Here is a 21,380-nt window from a genome sequence, read left to right as displayed (position 1 = left end):
AGACCATCCAGACTGATCAACATGGTGAAACCGTGTCTCTACTAAAAATACAAAAATTAACCAGGCATGGTGGTGCATGTCTGTAATCCCAGCTACTTGGGAGGCTAAGGCAAGAGAATTGCTTGAATGTGGGAGGTGGAGGTTGCAGTGAGCCAAGATCGCACCATTGCACTCCAGCCTGGGCAACAAGAGTGAAACTCTGTCTTTAAAAAAAAAAAAGTGAAAGCTAATAATAGAGTTAGCAGAAAATTCTAATGAACACATTAATTCAACAAATATTTATTAACCACCTTCTCTGTGCTACGTGGGTGTAGAGATGATGGTGTACAAAACATAGGGAGACAGAGAAGAAAATACACACACAATGTATTGTGATAAGTACTGTGTTTGGAGACTGTGTCAAGGACAGCGAGCTTTGGGAGCACATTGGAGAGGTACCCAACTCAGGGAAGAGAAGAAATCCCAGGGCAGTGATGTCTCAGCTAGGAACCAAAGACCATGTAGGATTAGGCCTGATAAGATAGTGAAAAGAGGTGGGCACAGGAAGCAGTCCAAGCAAAGAGAATACAAAGATCTGAAGTCAACACAGTTAATTCATGAGACTGTATTTCAATAGAATACAGATACACTGAATTAACTATGAACGTACACTTTGGTTTCTCTTCAAATTTTTCCTCGGATCAGGTCACTTCACTGGTTCTGCCTCCATTTCTTATCTATAAAATGGAGGCCATGATACATGGCCATGGTTGTTAAATCATAATAATTATTATAGTAATAGTAACTTCCATTTATTGAATGTTTACTAAATCCCAAGCACATTAATCATCACTTCTACCTATGATATGGCTACTGCTACTATATCTGTTTTACAGATGAGTAAACTGAGGTGTATAGTGTTTAAACTTTCCCAAGTTTATACTAGGATATTAGGAAGTGCCAGAACTAGGATTTGAACCCAGTTCTATCTAACGCCAATGTACTAGGTCATAAGTACTACATTAAAACATTAAAGAAATCTTTATTTTGAATACCTGAAAGTTTTGTTATAATAATTTCTCATAACCATAAACATAAGAACAGGTACATTAACACCTCAATTGGCTTCTTCAAAAAAAAAAAACTCATCTAAGAATTTCTTTTCTATTTCCACCACAAATATAAACATTTTTAAAGTTCTTCAACTTTAACATCACCTTCACCAAAGTATTGTTCTTTATGAACATCAGTCGAATACCCATTATAGTGGCAGGCCCTATTTTAAGGACTTTGCCTTTGATGTTATTAATCCTCACTCCCTTGGGAAACAGATTTTTTCATGTTTTACAGACGAAGAAACCAAAGCTCAAAGAAGTTAAGTAAACTTCTCAAAGTTACATAATTGTTAAGACATGAAGCAGAATTTGGAATTAGATCTATCTGGTACCAAGGCTAATGCTCATTCCATGTTGCCTCAATGTAAAAGCTATCTCAAAATAAAGGGTAAAAGACAAAGTCACATTAAAACACAATATACAGGGTAGGCACTATGCCTCACGCCTATAATCCCAGAGCTTTGGGAGGTGGAGGTGGGAGGATCACTTGAGGTTCTTTTAGTTGGAGACCAGCCTGGGCAACATAGAGAGACCTCGTTCCTACAGAAAATTTAAATATTAGCCAGGTGTGGTAGTGCGTGGCTGTAGTCCCAGTTACTTGGGAGGTTGAGGAGGGAGAATTGCTTGAATCCAGGAGTTTAAGGCTGCAGTGAGCTATGATCATGCCACTATGCTCCATCCTGGGTGAGAGAGTGAGACCCTGGAAAGAAAGAAAGAAGGAGGGCCGGGCGCGGTGGCTCAAGCCTGTAATCCCAGCACTTTGGGAGGCCGAGACGGGCGGATCATGAGGTCAGGAAATCGAGACCATCCTGGCTAACACGGTGAAACCCCGTCTCTACTAAAAAATACAAAAAACTAGCCAGGTGAGGTGGCGGGCGCCTGTAGTCCCAGCTACTCGGGAGGCTGAGGCAGGAGAATGGCATAAACCCAGGAGGCAGAGCTTGCAGTGAGCTGAGATCTGGCCACTGCACTCCAGCCTGGGCGACAGAGCGAGACTCTGTCTCAAAAAAAAAAAAAAGAAACAAAGAAAGAAGGAAAGAAAGGGAGAAAGAGAGAGAGAGGAGGAAGGAAGGAAGGAAGGAAGGAAGGAAGGAAGGAAGGAAGGAAGGAAGGAAGGAAGGAAGGAAGGAAGGAAGGAAATAAAAAAACACAACAAACAGTAATGTCCAATGAATAGAGAGAAAGCCATCTTGATTTATAAGGCACTTAATTTTTCCCCCATCTAAACATAAACAGAAACTTAAACGAGGCTAAAGAAATAGTTGAGTTACAAATGAGGATTTTCGGTGCATTAGTTACATTTTCAAATAACATTTTGCACCTTGTTTCATATATCTTTAACCATTCCTCCATGTAGTTTGTGCACAAATGAGAAAGCTTTTCAGCTGGGGTATCAATTATACTTTCATATACGATTTTGTATATTATTCACTGTTCCACAAAATTTAACAAATAGACATATAGTTCTATTTAATGAGTATGTCATAATTTAATTAACTAATTTCTTATTACTGAACATGGTTCCAATTTTTAAATATAATCATGTGATAAACACCTTTGTAGACAAATCTTTGCTCTCCAACACTTTTGCGTTTTATTTTATTTATTTATTGCGACAGAGTTTCACTCTTGTTGCCCAGGCTGGAGTACAGTGGTGCAATCTTGGCTCACTGCAACCTCCGCCTCCCGGGTTCAAGTAATTATCCTGTCTCAGTCCCCCAAGTAGCTGGAATAACAGGTGCCCACCACCAAGCCCAGCTAATTTTTTTGTGTTTTTGGTAGAGACAGGGTTTCACCATGCTGCCCAGGCTGGTCTCAAACTCCTGACCTCAGGTGGTCCACCCGCTTTGGCCTCCCAAAGTGCTGGGATCACAGGTGTGCGCCACTGCACCCTGTCACCTTTGCATTTTAGATTAACCTTTTTAAAAAGGCATAATACACTTCATCCAAATAAGTGGCTCTACTTGGGGCAATCTCAGTCTGTCCAAGTAGGTGGGAAAAATATTTTACTGTGGATGGTCCTTTCAGTCATCTCTAATTGCCTCTCAAGGTGGCTGCCTACTTTGCCAATTCAGAAGTTAGTTTGGGATAGCATTCTAGAAGTTTGGGAACAGGGACAGTTCCTAGGAAGCCTTACGTGTGATATAAGTGACGCTGTCATATAAGAGAAAGGAAAGAAATTAACTGAAGTAAGTTATGTTATAGGATGTTAAAGCCAGAAAATATTTAGAAGATTACTTTTTTCTCTACTTTCCCACACAGTAGCCAAGAATGGCAAATAGTCTTCATCTCCATTGCCATCTCTGATTGGTGATGGCTGAAGGAGTGGAGTGTTAGGAAAGTCAAGGTAAAGGGGGGAAGTACAGTAATCACTGAGCGGCAACTTTTAAGGACGAGAGAGAGTAGTGACAGCCTAAGTCACAAATTTGCCATCCGTTAGTTAATGTTTGAATGAATAAATGGATATAATATTAAAAATATAAAATTGGCTTGCATCATTATATTATTTTCTTAAGACTTTAAAAAGTATTTATTTTTTGATCAATTTCTATAATTCTATTACATTCAAGGTAAAGAGGAGAGGGTGGAGAGCAAATCTCTGTGTATGAAAGCGCTTTATAACTAAAAGATCATTATTGACATTATCAATATCAGGCTTAGAAATGTTATTTAATATTATTATAGTTATGTCATGGCTTTCACAACTGAACTTGCATTTAAAGAGTTTAATAAAGTGGTAATCATCCAGGTCTTTATTTGAAGGGAAATTTCATTCCATTCTTATTTATTTCATAGTTTGAGAGTAATATTTAAGTCTTTAAAGTTTATAAAAGGGGGAGGGCACGGTGGCTCACCCCTATAATCCCAGCACTTTGGGAGGCTGAGGTGAGCGGATCACCTGAGTCCAGGAGCTCGAGACCAGCCTGGGCAACATGGCAAAACCTTGTCTTGCAAAAAATACAAAAATCAGCCAGGTGTGATGGCACATGCCTGTAGTCCCAGCTACGTGCAAGCGTGAGGTGGGAGAATCACTTGAGCCCATGAGGTGGAGGTTGCAGTGAGCTGAGATTGCATCACTGCACTCCAGCCTGGGTGACAAAGTGAGACTTTGTCTCAAAAATAAATAAATAAATAGTAAGTTTGTAAAAGTATTAAAATTAGGCAATTCTTTATTTTGAGCTTTAATTTCTAACGAATCTGCCATGCTACAATAGACACAGACTTGTTATTCCCTAGAAATGATCCAAACTTTTTGTTATTATTATTTTGTGATAGCATGCAAGACGACAGCGTAGAAGCTTCTACTTCCATATCTCAGCTTCTAAGAGAGAGCTATTTAGCTGAAACCAGACATCGGGGAAACAATGAGAGGAGTCGAGCAGAGCCTTCCTCCAACCCTTTCCATTTTGGCAGTCCTTCTGGGGCCGCTGAAGGAGGTGGAGGCCAAGATGACCTTCCAGATCTTTCAGCCTTTCTGAGCCAAGAAGAATTAGATGAAAGTGTCACTCTGGCAAGACTAGCCATCAATCACGACCCTTTGGAGAAGGCAGATGAAACTCAAGCTAGAAAACGACTTTCTTCTGATCAGATGAAACACACACCTAATTTAAGTTTTGAGCCTAACTTCTGCCAGGATAACCCTCGAAGTCCCACCAGCTCCAAAGAAAGCCTCCAGGAGGCAAAAAAGCCACAGTATTGTTCTGAAACCCAGTCCAAAAAAGTATTCTTAAATAAGGCTGCCGACTTCATTGAAGAGCTATCCTCCCTTTTCAAATCTCACAGCTCCAAAAGGATTAGACCTCGTGCCTGCAAAAACCACAAGAGTAAACTGGAATCTCAAAACAAAGTTATGCAGGAAAACAGCTCCAGTTTCTCAGATCTGTCAGAAAGACGAGAAAGATCTTCTGTTCCCATCCCTATCCCTGCGGATACCAGGGATAATGAAGTGAATCACGCCCTCGAAGAGCAGGAAGCCAAGAGGCGTGAAGCGGAGCAGGCTGCCAGTGAGGCGGCTGGTGGAGACACCACCCCAGGGTCTTCCCCTTCATCTCTGTACTATGAAGAACCTCTGGGGCAACCTCCCCGGTTCACTCAAAAGTTACGGAGCAGAGAAGTTCCAGAAGGAACTCGAGTACAGTTGGATTGCATAGTGGTAGGAATTCCACCACCTCAAGTAAGGTAAAAATGCCCCACTGGTAATGTTGAGTAATGTTGCTTTCCATCTACCATGACCCTCCTAAGTATTATCCTTTAAGTACGTGGTTTCCAAAATTATATACCGTCTTTGAGAAAAGTAGTCGGTGTCTAAAAGCAGCTTGGTCCAATAGAAATGTAAACCTAGTCACGTATGTAGTTTTAATTTCTCTAGTAGCTACATTTTTAAAAACTAAAAAGAAGCAGGTGAAATTAAAGTTAATAACATACATTATTTAACTAACATATTAAAAACATTATCGTAGGCTGGGCGCAGTGGCTCACGCCTGTAATCTCAGCACTTTGGGAGGCCAAGGCCAGCCGATCACCTGAGGTTGGGAGCTCGAGACCAGCCTGACCAACATGGAGAAACTCCATGTCTACTAAAAATACAAAAATTATCTGGGCATGGTGGCGGGTACCTGTAATCCCAGCTACTCGAGAGGCTAAGGCAGGAGAATAGCTTGAACCCAGGAGACGGAGGTTGTGGTGAGCCAAGATCGCACCACTGCACTCCAGCCTGGGCAACAAGAGCGAAACTCTGTCTCAAAAATAAATAAATAAATAAATAAATAAATAAATAAATTAATTAATTAATAAAATAAAATAAAAATAAAAACATTATCATTCAACATGTAACCAGTGTAAAAATTATTAATAAGATATTTTACATTATTTTTTATTATACCAGGGATTTGAAATCCAGCGTGAATTTGACACTGACAGCATATTTCAATTTGGATGTTAAATTTTCCTAGGGAATACAGCCTTAATTTTGCCTGGGCGCAGTGGCTCACGCGTATAATCCCAGCACTTTGGAAGGCCGAGGTGGGCAGATCACTTGAGGTCAGGAGTTTGAGACCAGCCTGGCCAACAGGGCAAAACCCCATCTCTACTAAAAATACAAAAAAATTAGCCGGGTGTGGTAACAGGCATCTGTAATGCCAACTACTCAGGAGGCTGAGGCAGAGGGAATTTCTTAAACCTGGGAGGTAGAGGTTGTAGTGAGCCGGGATCGCACCACCGTATTCCAGCCTGGGCTATAGATCGAGGCTCCATCTCAAAATAAATAAATCAGGCCAGGAGCGGTGGCTCAGGCCTGTGATCCCAGCACTTTGGGAGGCCAAGGTGGGCAGATCACAAAGTCAGGAGATCGAGACCATCCTGGTTAACACGGTGAAACCCCGTCTCTACCGAAAATACAAAAAAAAAAATTAGCCCGGCGAGGTGGCGGGCACCTGTAGTCCCAGCTACTCGGGAGGCGGAGGCAGGAGAATGGCGTGAACCCGGGAGGCGGAGCTTGCAGTGAGCCGAGATCGCGCCACTGCACTCCAGCGTGGGCGACAGAGCGAGACTCCTTCAGTAAATAAATAAATAAATAAATAAATAAAATTAAAAATTCAGTTATTTAGTTGCACGAACCACATTTCAAGTGCCCAATAACTGCATGTGTCTAATGACTACAATATTGTACAGTGCGGGGCTATAGTTTATAGCCTAAAAATGGTCTCTATGCAATGAATACCTGCAATATTTTTTTAAACTTTAAAGAAACCCAAATAATAGCATAAACACCGACAGAATTGGGCTGAGGGTAAAGTCAATTTAAAGATTCATTATACATGTATTAAATGTATTATAAACTTTCAATGTCAGCTTCATGAACACTATGACTGATGGATAGAGAGGATATTCATCTTTTATTTGCCTACCATGGTCAGCTTTTCTGTGAGGCAAATGCAGTATAAGTTTCAGGAGTTCTCGCTTGCCTAGGCTATGCCTGATTTTGCATATTCTAATTTTATTTTACTTTTTAAAGGAGCCCTTCCACATTTATGAGCTTCAGGTCCCACAAAACCTGGAACCAGCCTTAGCCCCCAGAGTAACATGTCCTACCTTTGATTTTATAATGGAATAACATGTGAACAATATGGTTGAAGTGGATTACTTTTGTAGAGAATTCCTGGAATTTAGAGTCTTATAAGAGTTACTTTGTGTTTGTAACTACCTGATTATTACTAGAAAATGATTTCATTACTATTTAACATTTATTCTCTGTATGTAAATAGGGCATCATCTTTTTATTTCATAATATTCATATTATAGGACAATAGTAGTATTAATAATAGCATTTTTATTTATACATGCATATTAATTCAAGGGATTCTGGCCCAAAGACATATTCATATATTGATTTTTGCTTTTCAAAGGCAACATAAGGCAATGTCAAATATTATCTCTACAATGGCAGATACATTTGACTATTAGGTTATCCCACTGACCTCCTTGAGGGCAGGGATTCTGTTGTTTTTACCTTCGTGTCTTGAGCACCAAGCACAGCTTTGGGCTCATAGTAGCCACTCAGAAATGTTGAATAAGCTAGTGGATAAGGAAACAGGAAAACAAGAAACTCAAGTTAGATTTAAATCAGAAGTGAGACCTTTGGCCTAAGACGTAGCAAAGGGTTGGAACTGAAAACCACAGGGCGGTGTCTGCCCTTCTGCTCTGAACGTGCCTGATGATACTCCCAGAGACTCTGGTCGGTAATGCTAGTGAGATGTCATCACAGTCCCCATGACAGCTACCACTCAGTGGCATCTGGTCAGTCTAAGTAAGCTGGTGAGAACTCCAGTTGTGATACACACAAAACTTAGATTAGTCCTGTCCAATCCATTAGTTTTCTGAACATAGATTGATTATAAAACAAAAATTAGACCAGATCATTCAGGTCTCATCCTACCCATTTTTCAGCCATGACAATCTCAGATACAAGAATGAATTCAATTCACTACTAAGAAATATCAATTAGGAAGACATTCCCCACAAAGCAAAGTAATGTAGTGGCCACTCAGAAACCATTTAATCAGCCAACTAAAAATTTACAAATCTTCGAATTTAAAAGTGAAAGAAATGTACACAGTTTCCATGTAGCAATGCTAATTTTTCCTGGGAAGAATTTCTTTACTGACAGCATTCATACCTGTATCCTAACCACTGGTTCGATGCTAGGAAATTAATAGGTATATGCTAAATATTTTCTGAATGAATTAGTACTTAATTTTATGACTGCAATTAGATTAAGAACAGAATTAGAGGCCGGGCGTGGTGGCTCAAGCCTGTAATCCCAGCACTTTGGGAGGCCGAGACGGGCGGATCATGAGGCCAGGAGATCGAGACCATCCTGGCTAACACAGTGAAACCCCGTCTCTACTAAAAAAATACAAAAAACTAGCCGGGCGAGGTGGCGGGCGCCTGTAGTCCCAGCTACTCGGGAGGCTGAGGCAGGAGAATGACGTAAACCCGGGAGGCGGAGCTTGCAGTGAGCTGAGATCTGGCCACTGTACTCCAGCCCGGGCGACAGAGTGAGACTCCGTCTCAAAAAAAAAAAAAAAGAACAGAATTAGAATTTTCCAAGTAGACTAGTAGCTGTCATTTTCCTAAGCACAGAATTTATATAACTCCAATCAGAAAGCAAATATGTATTTATTTAGTTTTACTGTGTGCTCAGCACTGTGATCAATGCAATGACAGACACAATATAAATATGCATCCCTGCCTTCAAGGAACTTGCGATACAGTTAAAGAAATAATCCTAATTTTTATAGTACAAACTTTAAGTAGTGTCAGGTGTCACAGAAGGAGCAAAGGACTAGAAAAGTCAAAGAAGTCTTCAGAGATGTAGGAGGATTTTACTTGAACTTTGAATAGTGAAAATTTAGGTAGAAAGTTTCTTATTTACTCATTCAACAAATACCAATTGAGTTACTAAAGTGATTCACTGGGAGTACAAAACAATTGTGAGCTAGTGGAGGTCAGGAATCTTGTTTTGAAACCGAATCTAAAGTCTTCTGAGAGGGAGGCTCACAGTCTAATAGCTAGGAATCAGGCAGACAGCAAACAAATCAATCACTGCAGTATTACATAATAAGGGCTATGACAGGAGTCTGTAGAGGAGGCAGTGGTGGTTTAAAGGAGTATATGAGTTGCTTAGCCTGGAGCACATGATAAAGGAAGCGTTAACTCAGGAGGTAAAGGATGCCAGCGTAGAGGGGAAAGCAAGTGCAAAGCTCCCGAGGCAAGTGTTATCAGGGAACCATAAGTACTCATCTATGTCAAGAACACAGAGTAAAGGTAAGAAAGATTAGAGATAAGGTTGAAGAGGTAGGTGGAAGGAATGGGTCCTTTCAGGCCAGGTCACTTCAACATGTTATGGAAGGGCACAGGCACTCTAATTATAATAAGATTTTTTATATGGCAGGGAGGACACTGACCAAACTGGAAAGGACAGTAGAGTCAGATGACTTTGAAGAACCTTGAAAGCAAAGCAGAGTAGTTCAGACTTGGTTTCAAAACAAACTGGAAACCATTTAAGGTTGTGTATGGGGAAGTAACAAGATGAAAGGGAGGATTTAAGAAGAATTAATCTGGAAGAATAAGTCACATCTGGAAAAAATGAAGCCATGAAGCCACTTAGGAAGCTGCGGAAGGTATCCCAGGCATCTGATGCTCTGGTGGGACTCGGGTGGGTGTGGTAGGAACGAGGAGGAAAGATGTCAGCGAGCAATGTTTAGAAGAAAAGAAATCAAGCTGAACTTGGTGACACACCACAGAGGAAGGACAGGTATACAAAATTTACTCCACAAGTTTGTGGACCTGGACACTTAAGAGAAAGATGGGGTCTCCAGTAAGGATGGAGGCAAGGGAATAAGTGGCTGGTTTGTGGAGGAGGTCGATGGGAATTTGAGTCTGAGGGGACAGATGGACCATTTCCAACAGGCAGGCAGAAATGCAGGACTGAAAGTCAGATGAGAGAGTAGTGGAACTAGAAACATTCCAAGGAATACCCTGGACACTGAGAAAAGCTTGACACAATATCTCTGTACTTACAAAGGAACTGTAAACACAAGTAACACTTGGAACCAACTTCTAGTTGGTTCAGTCCAGTGCTAGAGTAGTGTTTTTGACACAGAATCTCTCTCTCTGTCACTCAGGCTGGAGTGCAATGGCCAGATCTTGGCTCACTGCAACCTCTGCCTCCTGCGTTCAAGCAGTTCCCCTGCCTCAGCCTCCCAAGTAACTGGGATTACAGGTGCCTGCCACCACACCCAGCTAATTTATTTGTATTTTCAGTAGAGATGGGGTTTCACCATGTTGGCCAGGCTGATCTCAAACTCCTGACCTCAGGTGGTCCACCTGCCTTGCCCTCCCAAAGTGCTGGGATTGCAGGTGTGAGCTACCACCCCCCGACCTGGGACACATGTATCTTTTTTTTCTCTCTCTCTTTTTTTTTTTTTTTTTTTTTTGAGATGGAGTCTCACTCTGTCACCCAGGCTGGAGTGCAGTGGCATGATCTTGGCTCACTGCAACCTCCACCTCCTGGGTTCAAGTAATTCTCCTGCCTCAGCTTCCTGAGTAGCTGGGATTATAGGCGCATGCCACCATGCTCGGCTAATTTTTGTATTTTTAGTAGAGATGGGGTTTCACCATGTTGGTCAGACTGGTCTTGAACTCCTGACCTCGTGATCTGCCTGCTTCAGCCTCCCAAAGTGCTGGGATTACAGGTGTGAGCCACCGTGCCCAGCCTGGGACACATACATTTTTTAAGATAAAGTAGTGCTATTGGGTTTTGAAGAGGGGTGGAATAGAGACGCCTGGAGCCCTACCTGTTTGTTCGCCACTGAAACTCTTGAGGCATCTCCACAGGACCCAGGAAAACAGATTTTGATTCAGAGGATTTCCTTAAAAAATATATTAAAATAACAAAGTAATGAGACGTTTTGGTTTGCTGAAGAGGAACACCACAGTCAGTAAGGATAGTATTCTTTTTTGCTATCTTAGCAAGAAAATATAATAAGTATACTGGGCAACTGAAGCCTAACCTATGTGCTCCTGTGTATTATATAATCAGTATTTTGCCCAAGTTCTTGTAACCCTAGTTTAACAAGTTGAAAAATTATTTTGCTTATATTGTTGATTTCCAAGTTAACTGGGTAGAAATTGTTGTATAAGAAGGATGGAATCCTGTATCACTGAAGCTAGTGTGTTTTGCAAGCCTGTTAATCTTTCTTGGACATAGCTTCATTGGAGGAGTTGTCTTAGAAAATGAAATACGTTCATGTGTTACCCAGAGATGAAAGAGTCTGTGAGAATTCACAGCAAATGGCCGTGATCCCTTCTTGTATCCCAACTCCAAATTCTTTCCCCAGGAATGTACAGCTGGGTAACTCTATGTTTGCTTGTACACAACCTTTCGAGGCAGCACAAATTGACCTTTTATAGATATTGATGCCTGCTATGGCTGTTAAGTTTTGTTATTGCTGCTTCCAGTCATTTGTCTACAAGTAGGGTAGGAAACAAAACAGTTATAAATAAAAAGCATATCTTAATTCATATTACACTATTTACAGGCTTTTTCTTTCTACTTTTTGGAAAAATCTAGATACCTTCATTCATTCATTCATCCAACAAATATTAAGTGCCTATTTATGTGCCACATACTGTTGTAGACACTAAGGTTAAAGCAGCAAACAAGACAGACAAATTCCCTGGCTTCATGCAGCATAGAGTATAGTAAGGAACACAGATAATAAACACAAATTCCGTAACTGTCTATATGATTACAATTATGATAAATGTTATAAAGGAGGGAGCATATAGCAAAGGGACCAAACCTTGTGGGTTGTGAAGGTTTTCTTGAAAAGCGATATTAAGGCTGAGACATAAAGGACAGCTAAGAGTTAGCCTGGCAAAGTAGGCTGTGGGGAAAAGTGGTGCAGGCTTAGGGAATAGAAAATGTGAAGCCCTTGAGGCAGCAAGGTAATTGGTGAGTTTAAGAAATTGAAGAAACAAATTATGTCTTGATGTCACTAAATCTTAAAGAGTGAGGAGGAAATGGTTTGAGATAAGTATAGAGAGAGACTAGAGGCCAGATTCTCTCTCTCTCTCTCTTTTTAAAATGTGCCTTAAACTAGTTCCAAGAGGTCAGATTCTAAAAGCCTCCTAGAGCAGACTACTCAAAGTGGGTCCGTGGACCAGCAGCGTTAGCTTCACCTGCGACATTGATGGACAGGTAAATTCACAGGCCACATCTCGGACCCACTGAATCAGGATGTCTAGAGAAGAGGCTCAGCCGTCTGTGTTCTAACAAACTGCTGATAATTTGTTGAAGCTAAGCAATGTGTGCAAAGGGGTACATTGTTCTAGTCTCTCTATGTATGTTTGAAGGTTTTCATAATGAAAAGGTATTTAAAAATAATATTAGTAACTTTAACATGTTTTAAAACTTTGATACAAGTGAAATCAGAATGTCTATTTTCTTCTACTACTTGAATTTTTTTCTTTAAAAAGTATATCCATGTTACACGCAACTCTAAATCACTTGTTTTCATTGCTATGTAGTCTTTTACTGTGTGGCTAGAATACTATATTATTGATGTACATTTGGGTTGTTTACGGATTTTTCCTAATGTGCACAATGTCATTACAAACATTCTAATATACTTTACTGGTACACAAGTTCTCCCTGGTGAATGAGTGTGTTGGGCATAAAATTGCTGGCAGACTATGTATAACTTAAACTTTATGATAATACCAAATTGTTTTGCAAAGGAATTGTTTTGATTTACATTCCCACCGACATTGTGTAAGAGTTTTGGTTGTTCTACATCATTGCCAATATTGATATTATTGTTTGAGACCAGAAGTGTTTCAAATTTCAATTTTTATTGAATTTCGGAATATTTGCATTATACTTACTGGTTGAGCATCCCAAATCTGAGAATTTCAAATCTGAATGGCTCTAATAAACATTTCCTTTGAGTGTTGTCAGCACTCAGAAAATTTTAAATTTTTGTAGCATTTTGGATTACATATTTTTGGATTTGGGACACTCAACCTATACCAGACTTTTAAATTTTTGCCAGTCTGATGGGTATGAAGTACCACTCAAGTGGTTTTGATTTTCATTTCCACAGTTACAAATGAGGCTGAAATTTTTTTGTTTATTGACCTTTCAGGGCTCATATTTTATGAAGGGCCTGTTTACATCTTTCACTCGTTTTTCTATTGGATTATTTGTTCTTTTCTTATTGGTTTACAAAACTTTTAAAATATCCTGGATAGACTGGGCGCGGTGGCTCATGCCTGTAATCCCAGCACTTTGGGAGGCCGAGGCAGGTGGATCACCTGAGGTCAGGAGTTCGAGACTAGCCTGGCCAACATGGTGAAACCCCGTCTCTACTAAAAATACAATAATTAGCCAGGCGTGGTGGCAGGCGCCTATAATCCCAGCTACTTGGGAGGCTGAGGCAGGAGAATCGCTTGAACCCAGGAGGTGGAGGTTACAGTGAGCCGAGATTGTGCCATTGCACTCCAACCTGGGGGAAAAGAGTGAAACTCCCTCTCAAAAAAAGAAAAAAAAAAGGACAATGTCCTGGATACTGCTGGATACTAGTCATATAACATGTTATGAAAATATCCTCTCCGGTTTCATTTATCTTTCTATTTTCTCTTTTTATTTTTATTTTATTTTAATTTATCTTTAGATAATTAGATATTCTTAACTTTAGCTCCAAATTAATTAATTTTTTCCTTTATGATTTTGGTTTTTGTAGTTTGCATCTAGTTTAAGAAATTCTTCCTAACCTCAAAGTCATAAAGATATTCTTGTATTTTGTCTTCCAAAAATTTTATAATTTTGTCTTTTACATTTAAGTTTTTAATTCACTTAAAGTTGATTTTTGTGTATGATGTAAAGCAGGGAACCCATTTTCATTTTTAAAGATTGAATAGCTAATTATTCTAGCACCAGTTAATGGAAAAGTACATCTTTTCCCCACTGATCTATAGTGTCAGTTCATCATAAATTGAAATTCTTAAACGTATGGACTTTCTCTTATTTTCCTGTGGTTTATTTATCTCATTATAATAGGCTTTTCACAGCTCTTGGTTTCCAACTTTTTCATTTTAAGGATGTTCGGCTCTTCTTGCTCTTTTGCCCTCTAATATAAATTTTGGAATCCTTTTATCAAGTTTTAAAATCTAGTCCAGGCACAGTGGCTCACGCTTGTAGTCCCAGCACTTTGGGAGGCTGAGGCAGGTGGATCACTTGAGGTCAGGAGTTCGAGACTAGCCTGGCCAACATGGTGAAAACCCATCTCTATTAAAAATACAATAATTAGCCAGGCGTGGTGGCAGGCGCCTGTAGTCTCAGCTACTTGGGAGGCTGAGGCAAGAGAATCGCTTGAACTCAGGAGGTGGGGGTTGCAGTGAGCCGAGATTGTGTCAGTGCACTCCAGCCTAGGCAACAGATCGAGACTGTGTCAAAAAAAAAAAAAAAAAAAACCACTAATAAGATTTTTGGAATTGCATTGAATCTGTAGATCGATTTAGGGGAAGTTGACATCTTTAAAATACTGAGCTTTCATAGTTAAGGACATAGTATATTTCTCAGTTTTCAAAGGTATTCTTTAATTTCTGTCACCCAGGATGGAGTGCAGTGGCACAGTGATAGCTTACTGTAACCTTGAACTCCCAGATTCAGGTGATCCTCCCGCCTGGTTGTCCTGAGTAGCAGGGACTACAGGTGTGAGCCACTATGCCTGCCTTCATAGACAGTATTCTTTAATTTCTTTCAAAAAAGATTTGTAATCTTTTCTTGGGATTTTATAAATCCTTGGTTAGCTTTATTCATAGGCATCTCATTTTAAATGCTATTATTATTATTTTTAATGCTATTATTAATGGTATCTTTGTTAAAAATTACTTTCTATGTTTGTTATATAATAGAAATACAATCAACTTCTATAACCTTGTTAAATTCATTAAACAATTCTCCTTTGGAGGACTTTTCCTCACTCAACAACCACTAAATTTATGGAGATCTATCTATAGATTTTTGGGTGTGTTTTTCCTTTATAATCCTCTATTTCATATTTCATTACTTTTGTTGTTTTGAGCTGACTGAATCCTTTGGTACAATGTTGAACAGAAGTGTCTTGTTCTGCTCAATACATGCTCTAGTCTTATTTCTGATCTTGAAGAGAATGCTTTCTAGTTCTATAATAACATATTCTGTAGGATTTTGTTGTAAGTTCTGATGTCTAAAAATACTAAGATTTTTAAAAATCATGAATGGATGTCGAGTCTTTTCAAGCACTTTTTCTGCATTTATTGAGATTATCATGTGTTTTTCCCCTTTACTCTGTTAGTATGGTAAAGAATATTGATTTTATAATGGTAAGTCAACCTTGAATTCTTTGGATAAACACAATTTTGTCATAATCCACTATCTTTTTATATATTTCAAGATTTGGTTTGCTAATTTTAAAAAGGATTTTGCATTTTTGTTCAAGTACAAAATTTGCCTCAATTTTCTTTCTCATATTTTTGTCAGAAGATAATTGGCCCCAAGCTCTAAGTGTGATATTTAGTTAGTACAACTGGTATAGCCCATGAGGCTGGTTATGGTTTACATCTTTCTGATTGGTAGTGGCATCCATTCTGAATCAGCAGTTAATTACTTCGAGTATCACTCCTGTCCAGACCATACTGCAAAGGAATGCCAAGATTTAAAGTTTGGGTAGATGACAAAAATCCCCTAAAGGAAATTGGCAAGAAACATCCCAAATGGTAGGGGGGATATAGGGCAGTCATAAAAAAGAAGAGTTGCTGCAAGAGGGAGGGGGATATAGGGCAGTCATAAAAAAGAAGAGTTGCTGCAAGAGGGATTAAATAGTTGACTACAGTGAATACTAATTAGAGATCAAGTAAGATGAAAATTGAAAAGTATCATTTGATTTAATAACATGGAGGCCATAATGACCTCAGTAAGGGCAGTTTGAGAGGGTGATGGGCACCAAAGGTAAATTAGAAGTAGTTTAGCAGTGAAAAGGGCATCATCTTCCCAAAATGGTAGACTGAGCATATGGGCCTATCTTCTCTTCCAACACCCCAAAACCTAACTGGAAAACCATATAGAATGCCATGTGTACACCTGATTTTTTTTTTTTTTCTTTTAAGATGGAGTCTTGCTCTGTCGCCCAGGCTGGAGTGCAGTGGCATGATCTTAGCTCACTGTAGCCTCCACCTTCTTGGTTCAAGTGATTCTCCTGCCTCAGCCTCTGTAGTAGCTGGGATTATAAGCGCCTGCCATCATACCTGGCTAATTTTTGTGTTTTTAGTAGAGACAGGGTTCTGCCATCTTGGCCAGGCTGGTCTCGAACTCCTGACCTCACGTGATCCACTTGCCTCAGCCTCCCAAAGTGCTGGGATTACAGGCATGAGCCACCGTGCCCAGCCTATAGACCTGAAATTTTAACAAATTTCTCAAAGGTAGAAAGCATATAGATGGAAGAGAGTCAAGTTTTGTGGGCCCAGAAGTGTACACAGTTTGGGAAGTCCCCTTTAAGATAAATAATACAAATTGTAAATATGCAATTAGGTATAGGGCTTTGGAAGGGTAGGTGAGGAACCCTGAAGCTTCACTGGCTTCATGGTAAATCTGCCTCTAAGCAGATGGAACCTGATTGACAAGAGAACCCAAAGCCCAAATTATATCCTAGAGAAGACTGTTGCAGAGTAAGGAGCTCTCTGGACATGCTCCAGGCTCAGGGGCAAAAGATACAATAAGTGAGAGGGGGCCCAGGGCGGTCAGGGTGATTAATCTGGGAGCTACATTCAGAGCAGCTGTGTAGGTCAGTGCCTCCTGCTTCCCCTGCTTGAGCCACAAGCACTGCCAATTTACACAGAAGCCAGAGCAGCAAATGTGTGCTGGACAAGCAGGGCAGCGTCCCAGATAGGCGGGAGGACTGAGGAGCTACTGGTACACAGTACATGCCTACCTGAAATTACAGTGCTCCTCCCCAGCAATCACTAAAAATATCCCCCTGTAATCAGAGCCAACCTCCACAAAAAAGCAAGATTTTCAAAAAGCTAAGAAGTCAACACCATGAGAGGCTCTAAATTGAAGAAATAGAATAATTTACTCTAAAAGAAAGAGCTAACCTAGCAAACAGAGGAAGGGAAGAAACCATTCTTCAAACTATGTAACATGCAAAAATTCAAGTACATTGAATTAACAATAACAACAAAACTAAAAAATTCAAGATGTTCATTTGTTCATTCATTCAATAACAATTCATTCAGCACTCCCTACTAGTCTCACTACTATCAGGGACTATTCCAGGTACTTGGGATTCATCAGTAAGTAAAGCAAAGTTTCCTGCCATATTACATTCTAGATGAGGTGAAGGAGAACAGATAAATATTATATTTAATAAATAAGTAAATTACATAGCAATTTAGTAATAAGTACTATGAGACAAAGAAAAAGAAAGATTTCTAGAAGGAGACAATAAAAATTTTCTAGTCACCCCTCCTCAAAGTAATTTAACGTTTAAAAAAAACTATTTTAGGAACTGTTTTCATCTTCACATTTATTCATCCTCTGTTTTGTTATATCTAAAATAGGATATGTGGTAAGGGGTGGTATTGATGTCTTGGTATTAGCCACTACCTATTTATGCTTTTCTTAAGTTACCAAGAAGTTTCTGCCTGGAATAACTCAATAAATTGTTTCATTTTACTTTGTTTTATTTATTTATTTTCTGAGACAGAGTCTCACTCCTTCACCTAGGCTGGAGTCCAGTGGCGCCATCTTGGCTCACGGCAACCTTTGTCTCCCGGGTTCAAGTGATTCTCGCACCTCAGCCTCCCGAGTAGCTGGGATTACAGGCATGCACTACCACGCCTGGCTAATTTTTGTATTTTTAGTAGAGATGGGGATTTCGCCATGTTGGCCAGGCTGGTCTCGAACTCCTGACCTCAAGTGATCTGCCTGCCTCAGCCTCCCAAAGTGCTGGGATTACAGGCGTGAGCCACCATGACCGGCCAGAACTCAATAAATTTTAAGAACACTTAAAACATAGACATATCCTCCCGCTTACACCATACCCTCCCATGAGTGGAACATGGACATGAAGACTTAAGTTTACTAACTCAGTAGCAGTCAAACAGGACATACAAATTGTGTCACAAAATTCAACATAACTTTTTTAGACATCTATTATTATCTTATTGTCCAATATACTCCAGTTGCACTCTGTATATGAAGAAGAGTTGCTTTGATGCTTGGAAAGAGCTGGAAATGTGAGTAAGTAAATGTACTACTTTTTGGCTGTGTTTTAGGCCCCACATTCTTCACTTAAGAGGTCAAGCATTGTTAAATGAAGCTGGGCAAAGACAATTAAAGGAAAGTCCTTTTCTAGTGCCCAGGCCTTCTTGAAAAAATGAAAACGAAAAAAACTTGAGGCTATAATGACCCTAACTGAGTTCATTCAGTTAACATTCATACAACAAATATGTTTTGAGCAGCTGAAACGTACCATACACTGTGCTAGGTGTGAGATAGACAGAGGTAAACAAAACAAACGAGATAATTTCTGCCCTTGTGTTTATTGTCCAGTAAGGAAGAGAAACATTAAAACAAATAAAACTACAAATAAATATATAATTATAAAATATATAAAGGTTCCAGAAAGGAAAAGAACAGGGTGTTAGGAGAGGGAATAACAGAAGTTGGGATAGAGACTTTGGAAGGGCTGGGGCATGGTTAAAGAAAGACTCTGAGTAATCATTCTTTTAACAAGCGTTATTACTGGTGAGTCAGAATAACACATTCAAATTACGTTTAGAAGTTGTTAATGTGCTAAAACAATGAGTCATAATATTTATCCAAGCCATATTTTAGAAGAAATAGTAACCTCACAGCAGAATGGTGACACGCAGTCAAAAGTCCAGTTAAATCTGAAAAATGTGTCTCTTCAGTGTCTTCCTTCTTTCTTCCTAGGCTTGCTAGCTAGCCAAATGAGCAGATCTGGCAAGCCATCCTTGTGCATGAAAGGTGGGTCCTTTTCTTTAACCATCTGGACCTGCCCTATTTATCCCGATCATTGACTCATTTCCATTGAGCCATGAATCATGCCTGGCATCTACTGCCATTCTGTAAGTGTCATGAGGATTTGGCGTTCTAAAAACATGCTGCCAGTCAGGCGATTTCTATGAAAGCATTCCCTAACATGGATGGAGGTTTAAGAGTATGGTTCCCCCTGACCCTCAAAAGTCTTCAGCATAGCTGGGTAAATTTAATACCTTTTCAGAAGCCAGCCTGATCCCTGCCTAATTTCTGAGTGGGTCATGCTGTTAAAGTCAGAGTGACGGTTACAGATTGTTTTTTTAGGCCTGCTGAGGCCATCCTGGCCATCTGAGTAAGGACAAAAACACTTCTGACAGAGAGTTTGGGCATTTGAATCATTCCATTTATCTCCTTCTGGCTATCCAATTGCTCATAGATGTTTCCACTCTCATTTTGGTAAGGACGAGAAATGTTCTCTAAAGAATTTAAATAATCCTATAATGTTTGTATAATGGAAAGTATTAGTTTTGAAATAGCTATTGATATTTGTTTTATCAAATTAATAGAGTTACATTGCTTTAAAAGCCAAATGTTATTAAAGAACAGACCATTTTCAACACTTTTTTGCAATTTTCTGTTTATTTACCGCTAGCTTCTAAATAACATGACAGTGGTTCAAACTTTTTGTTCTCAGGATCCCTTTACAATCCTAAAAATCAATGAGGCCCAAAGGAAGTTTTATGTGAATTGTAATATTTTATTTATTTATCATATTAGAATTTAAAACTGAAAAAATATTTTAAATATTTGTTTATTCATTTTTAAATAGTAATAATAAACATGTTAACAAAAAATGTTATAAAAAATAACTGCATTTGCCAAAACGAACAAAAAACCATTTAGTGAGAAGAGTAGCATTGTTTTTCAATGTTTGCCTATCTCTTTAATATCTGGTTTAATGGAAGACAGCTGGATCCTCACATTGGCTTCTGCATCTAGTTTGTTGTATTATGTTGTTTGGGTTGAAGTAAATTTTTAAAAATCCAACCATACACAGTTTTGTAGTCAGAAACAGGAGGAGTATTTTAATAGTCTTTTCAGGAAATTGTGGCTATTCTTATTTGATACTATATTAAAATTAACTAGCAGTCATTTTTGAAAGATTCGTTGCAATGTGAAATCTGAAACCACACCAATAAACTTTTGCACTCTGCTGTACTGAAACCTACTGGTCTGTCTTGAACTTTGAATGGATAATATCACGCATTGGTCATCAGGAAAATGAGTAATGCAGATCTTCCAAAAGGTGATACATTTTATTATATAATATTTTAAAATCACATTTGTTAATATCATCACTGATTTCATAAAAAATTATTTAAGTATTGGAAAACCATAAACTTACCGTGGAGGATACAAGTTTTCCAAACTTCTAATTTTCCCTTGAAACCTCAGATTTTTTCATTCCAACAAATACAGTCAGGTTTTTTTTTTACTTGAAATGTCAGGTTTACTTCCTTCATTTTTGAGAAAATGTCTGCTGAATACCCAAGTTTGAATAACCACAATTTGTCTATCATTTGTTCTTTCAAGTTAAAATATTGTTTCATGCATTAAGCAGTTAGTTCAACCCTTAATGCCAACATCACACAAGTGTTCTTCCATATGCAACAGATTTTTATGCTATTAATACTTATGCTATTAATTCTTCTCATTTTACCACCCAAATATTAAGAACACATGGTCTCAAGGTGGAGATTAAGAAAAGTAATGATTTTTACTGCTTCATCAAGGACATTTTTTGGTGAAACGGAATTTTTCTTTTTCTTTCTTTTTTTTTTTTTGGTGATGGAGTCTCTCTCACGTAGTGCAGGCTGGGGTGCGGTGCCGTGATTTTGGCTCATTGCAACCTCCGTGCCTCCTGGGTTCAAGCGATTCTCCTTCCTCAGTCTCCTGAGCAGCTGGGATTACAGGTGTGCGCCACCACGCCTAGCTAATTTTTGTATTTTTAGTAGAGTTGGGTTTTTTCCATGTTGGTCAGGCTGGTTTCGAACTCCTGACCTCAGGTGATCCACCCGCCTCAGCCTCCCAAAATGCTAGGATTACAGGCGTGAGCCACCCACCGCACCTGGCCTCTTTTTCTTTCTTCTTTCTTTTTTTAAACTGCAAGTGTGGTGGTA

The 21,380-nt window shown here is 39.3% G+C and overlaps 1 protein-coding gene across 6 annotated transcripts in view; it reads left to right on the top strand.

The window, feature by feature from the left end:
* Nucleotides 1–21,380, top strand: part of MYPN (myopalladin) — a 123,563-nt gene that overhangs the window by 29,402 nt on the left and 72,781 nt on the right. For 3 of the 6 annotated variants that reach the window (XM_050804700.1, XM_050804701.1, XM_050804699.1), the window contains one exon: nucleotides 4,371–5,273. The exons of 2 other annotated variants lie outside the window; for them this stretch is intronic. In XM_050804700.1, the coding sequence (XP_050660657.1) occupies nucleotides 4,372–5,273 (902 nt within the window). In that variant the 5' untranslated portion in view covers nucleotide 4,371. Of the gene's footprint in view, nucleotides 1–4,365; nucleotides 5,274–21,380 lie in introns of those variants that run through there. One more of the 6 variants, XM_050804705.1, reaches the window with a different exon arrangement.

This window comes from Macaca thibetana, chromosome 9, assembly GCF_024542745.1.
Source record: "Macaca thibetana thibetana isolate TM-01 chromosome 9, ASM2454274v1, whole genome shotgun sequence".
Taxonomy (NCBI): Eukaryota; Metazoa; Chordata; class Mammalia; order Primates; family Cercopithecidae; genus Macaca; species Macaca thibetana.
Note: the sequence above shows the minus strand (reverse complement) of the source record. Positions and strands in the feature narration are given on the sequence as shown.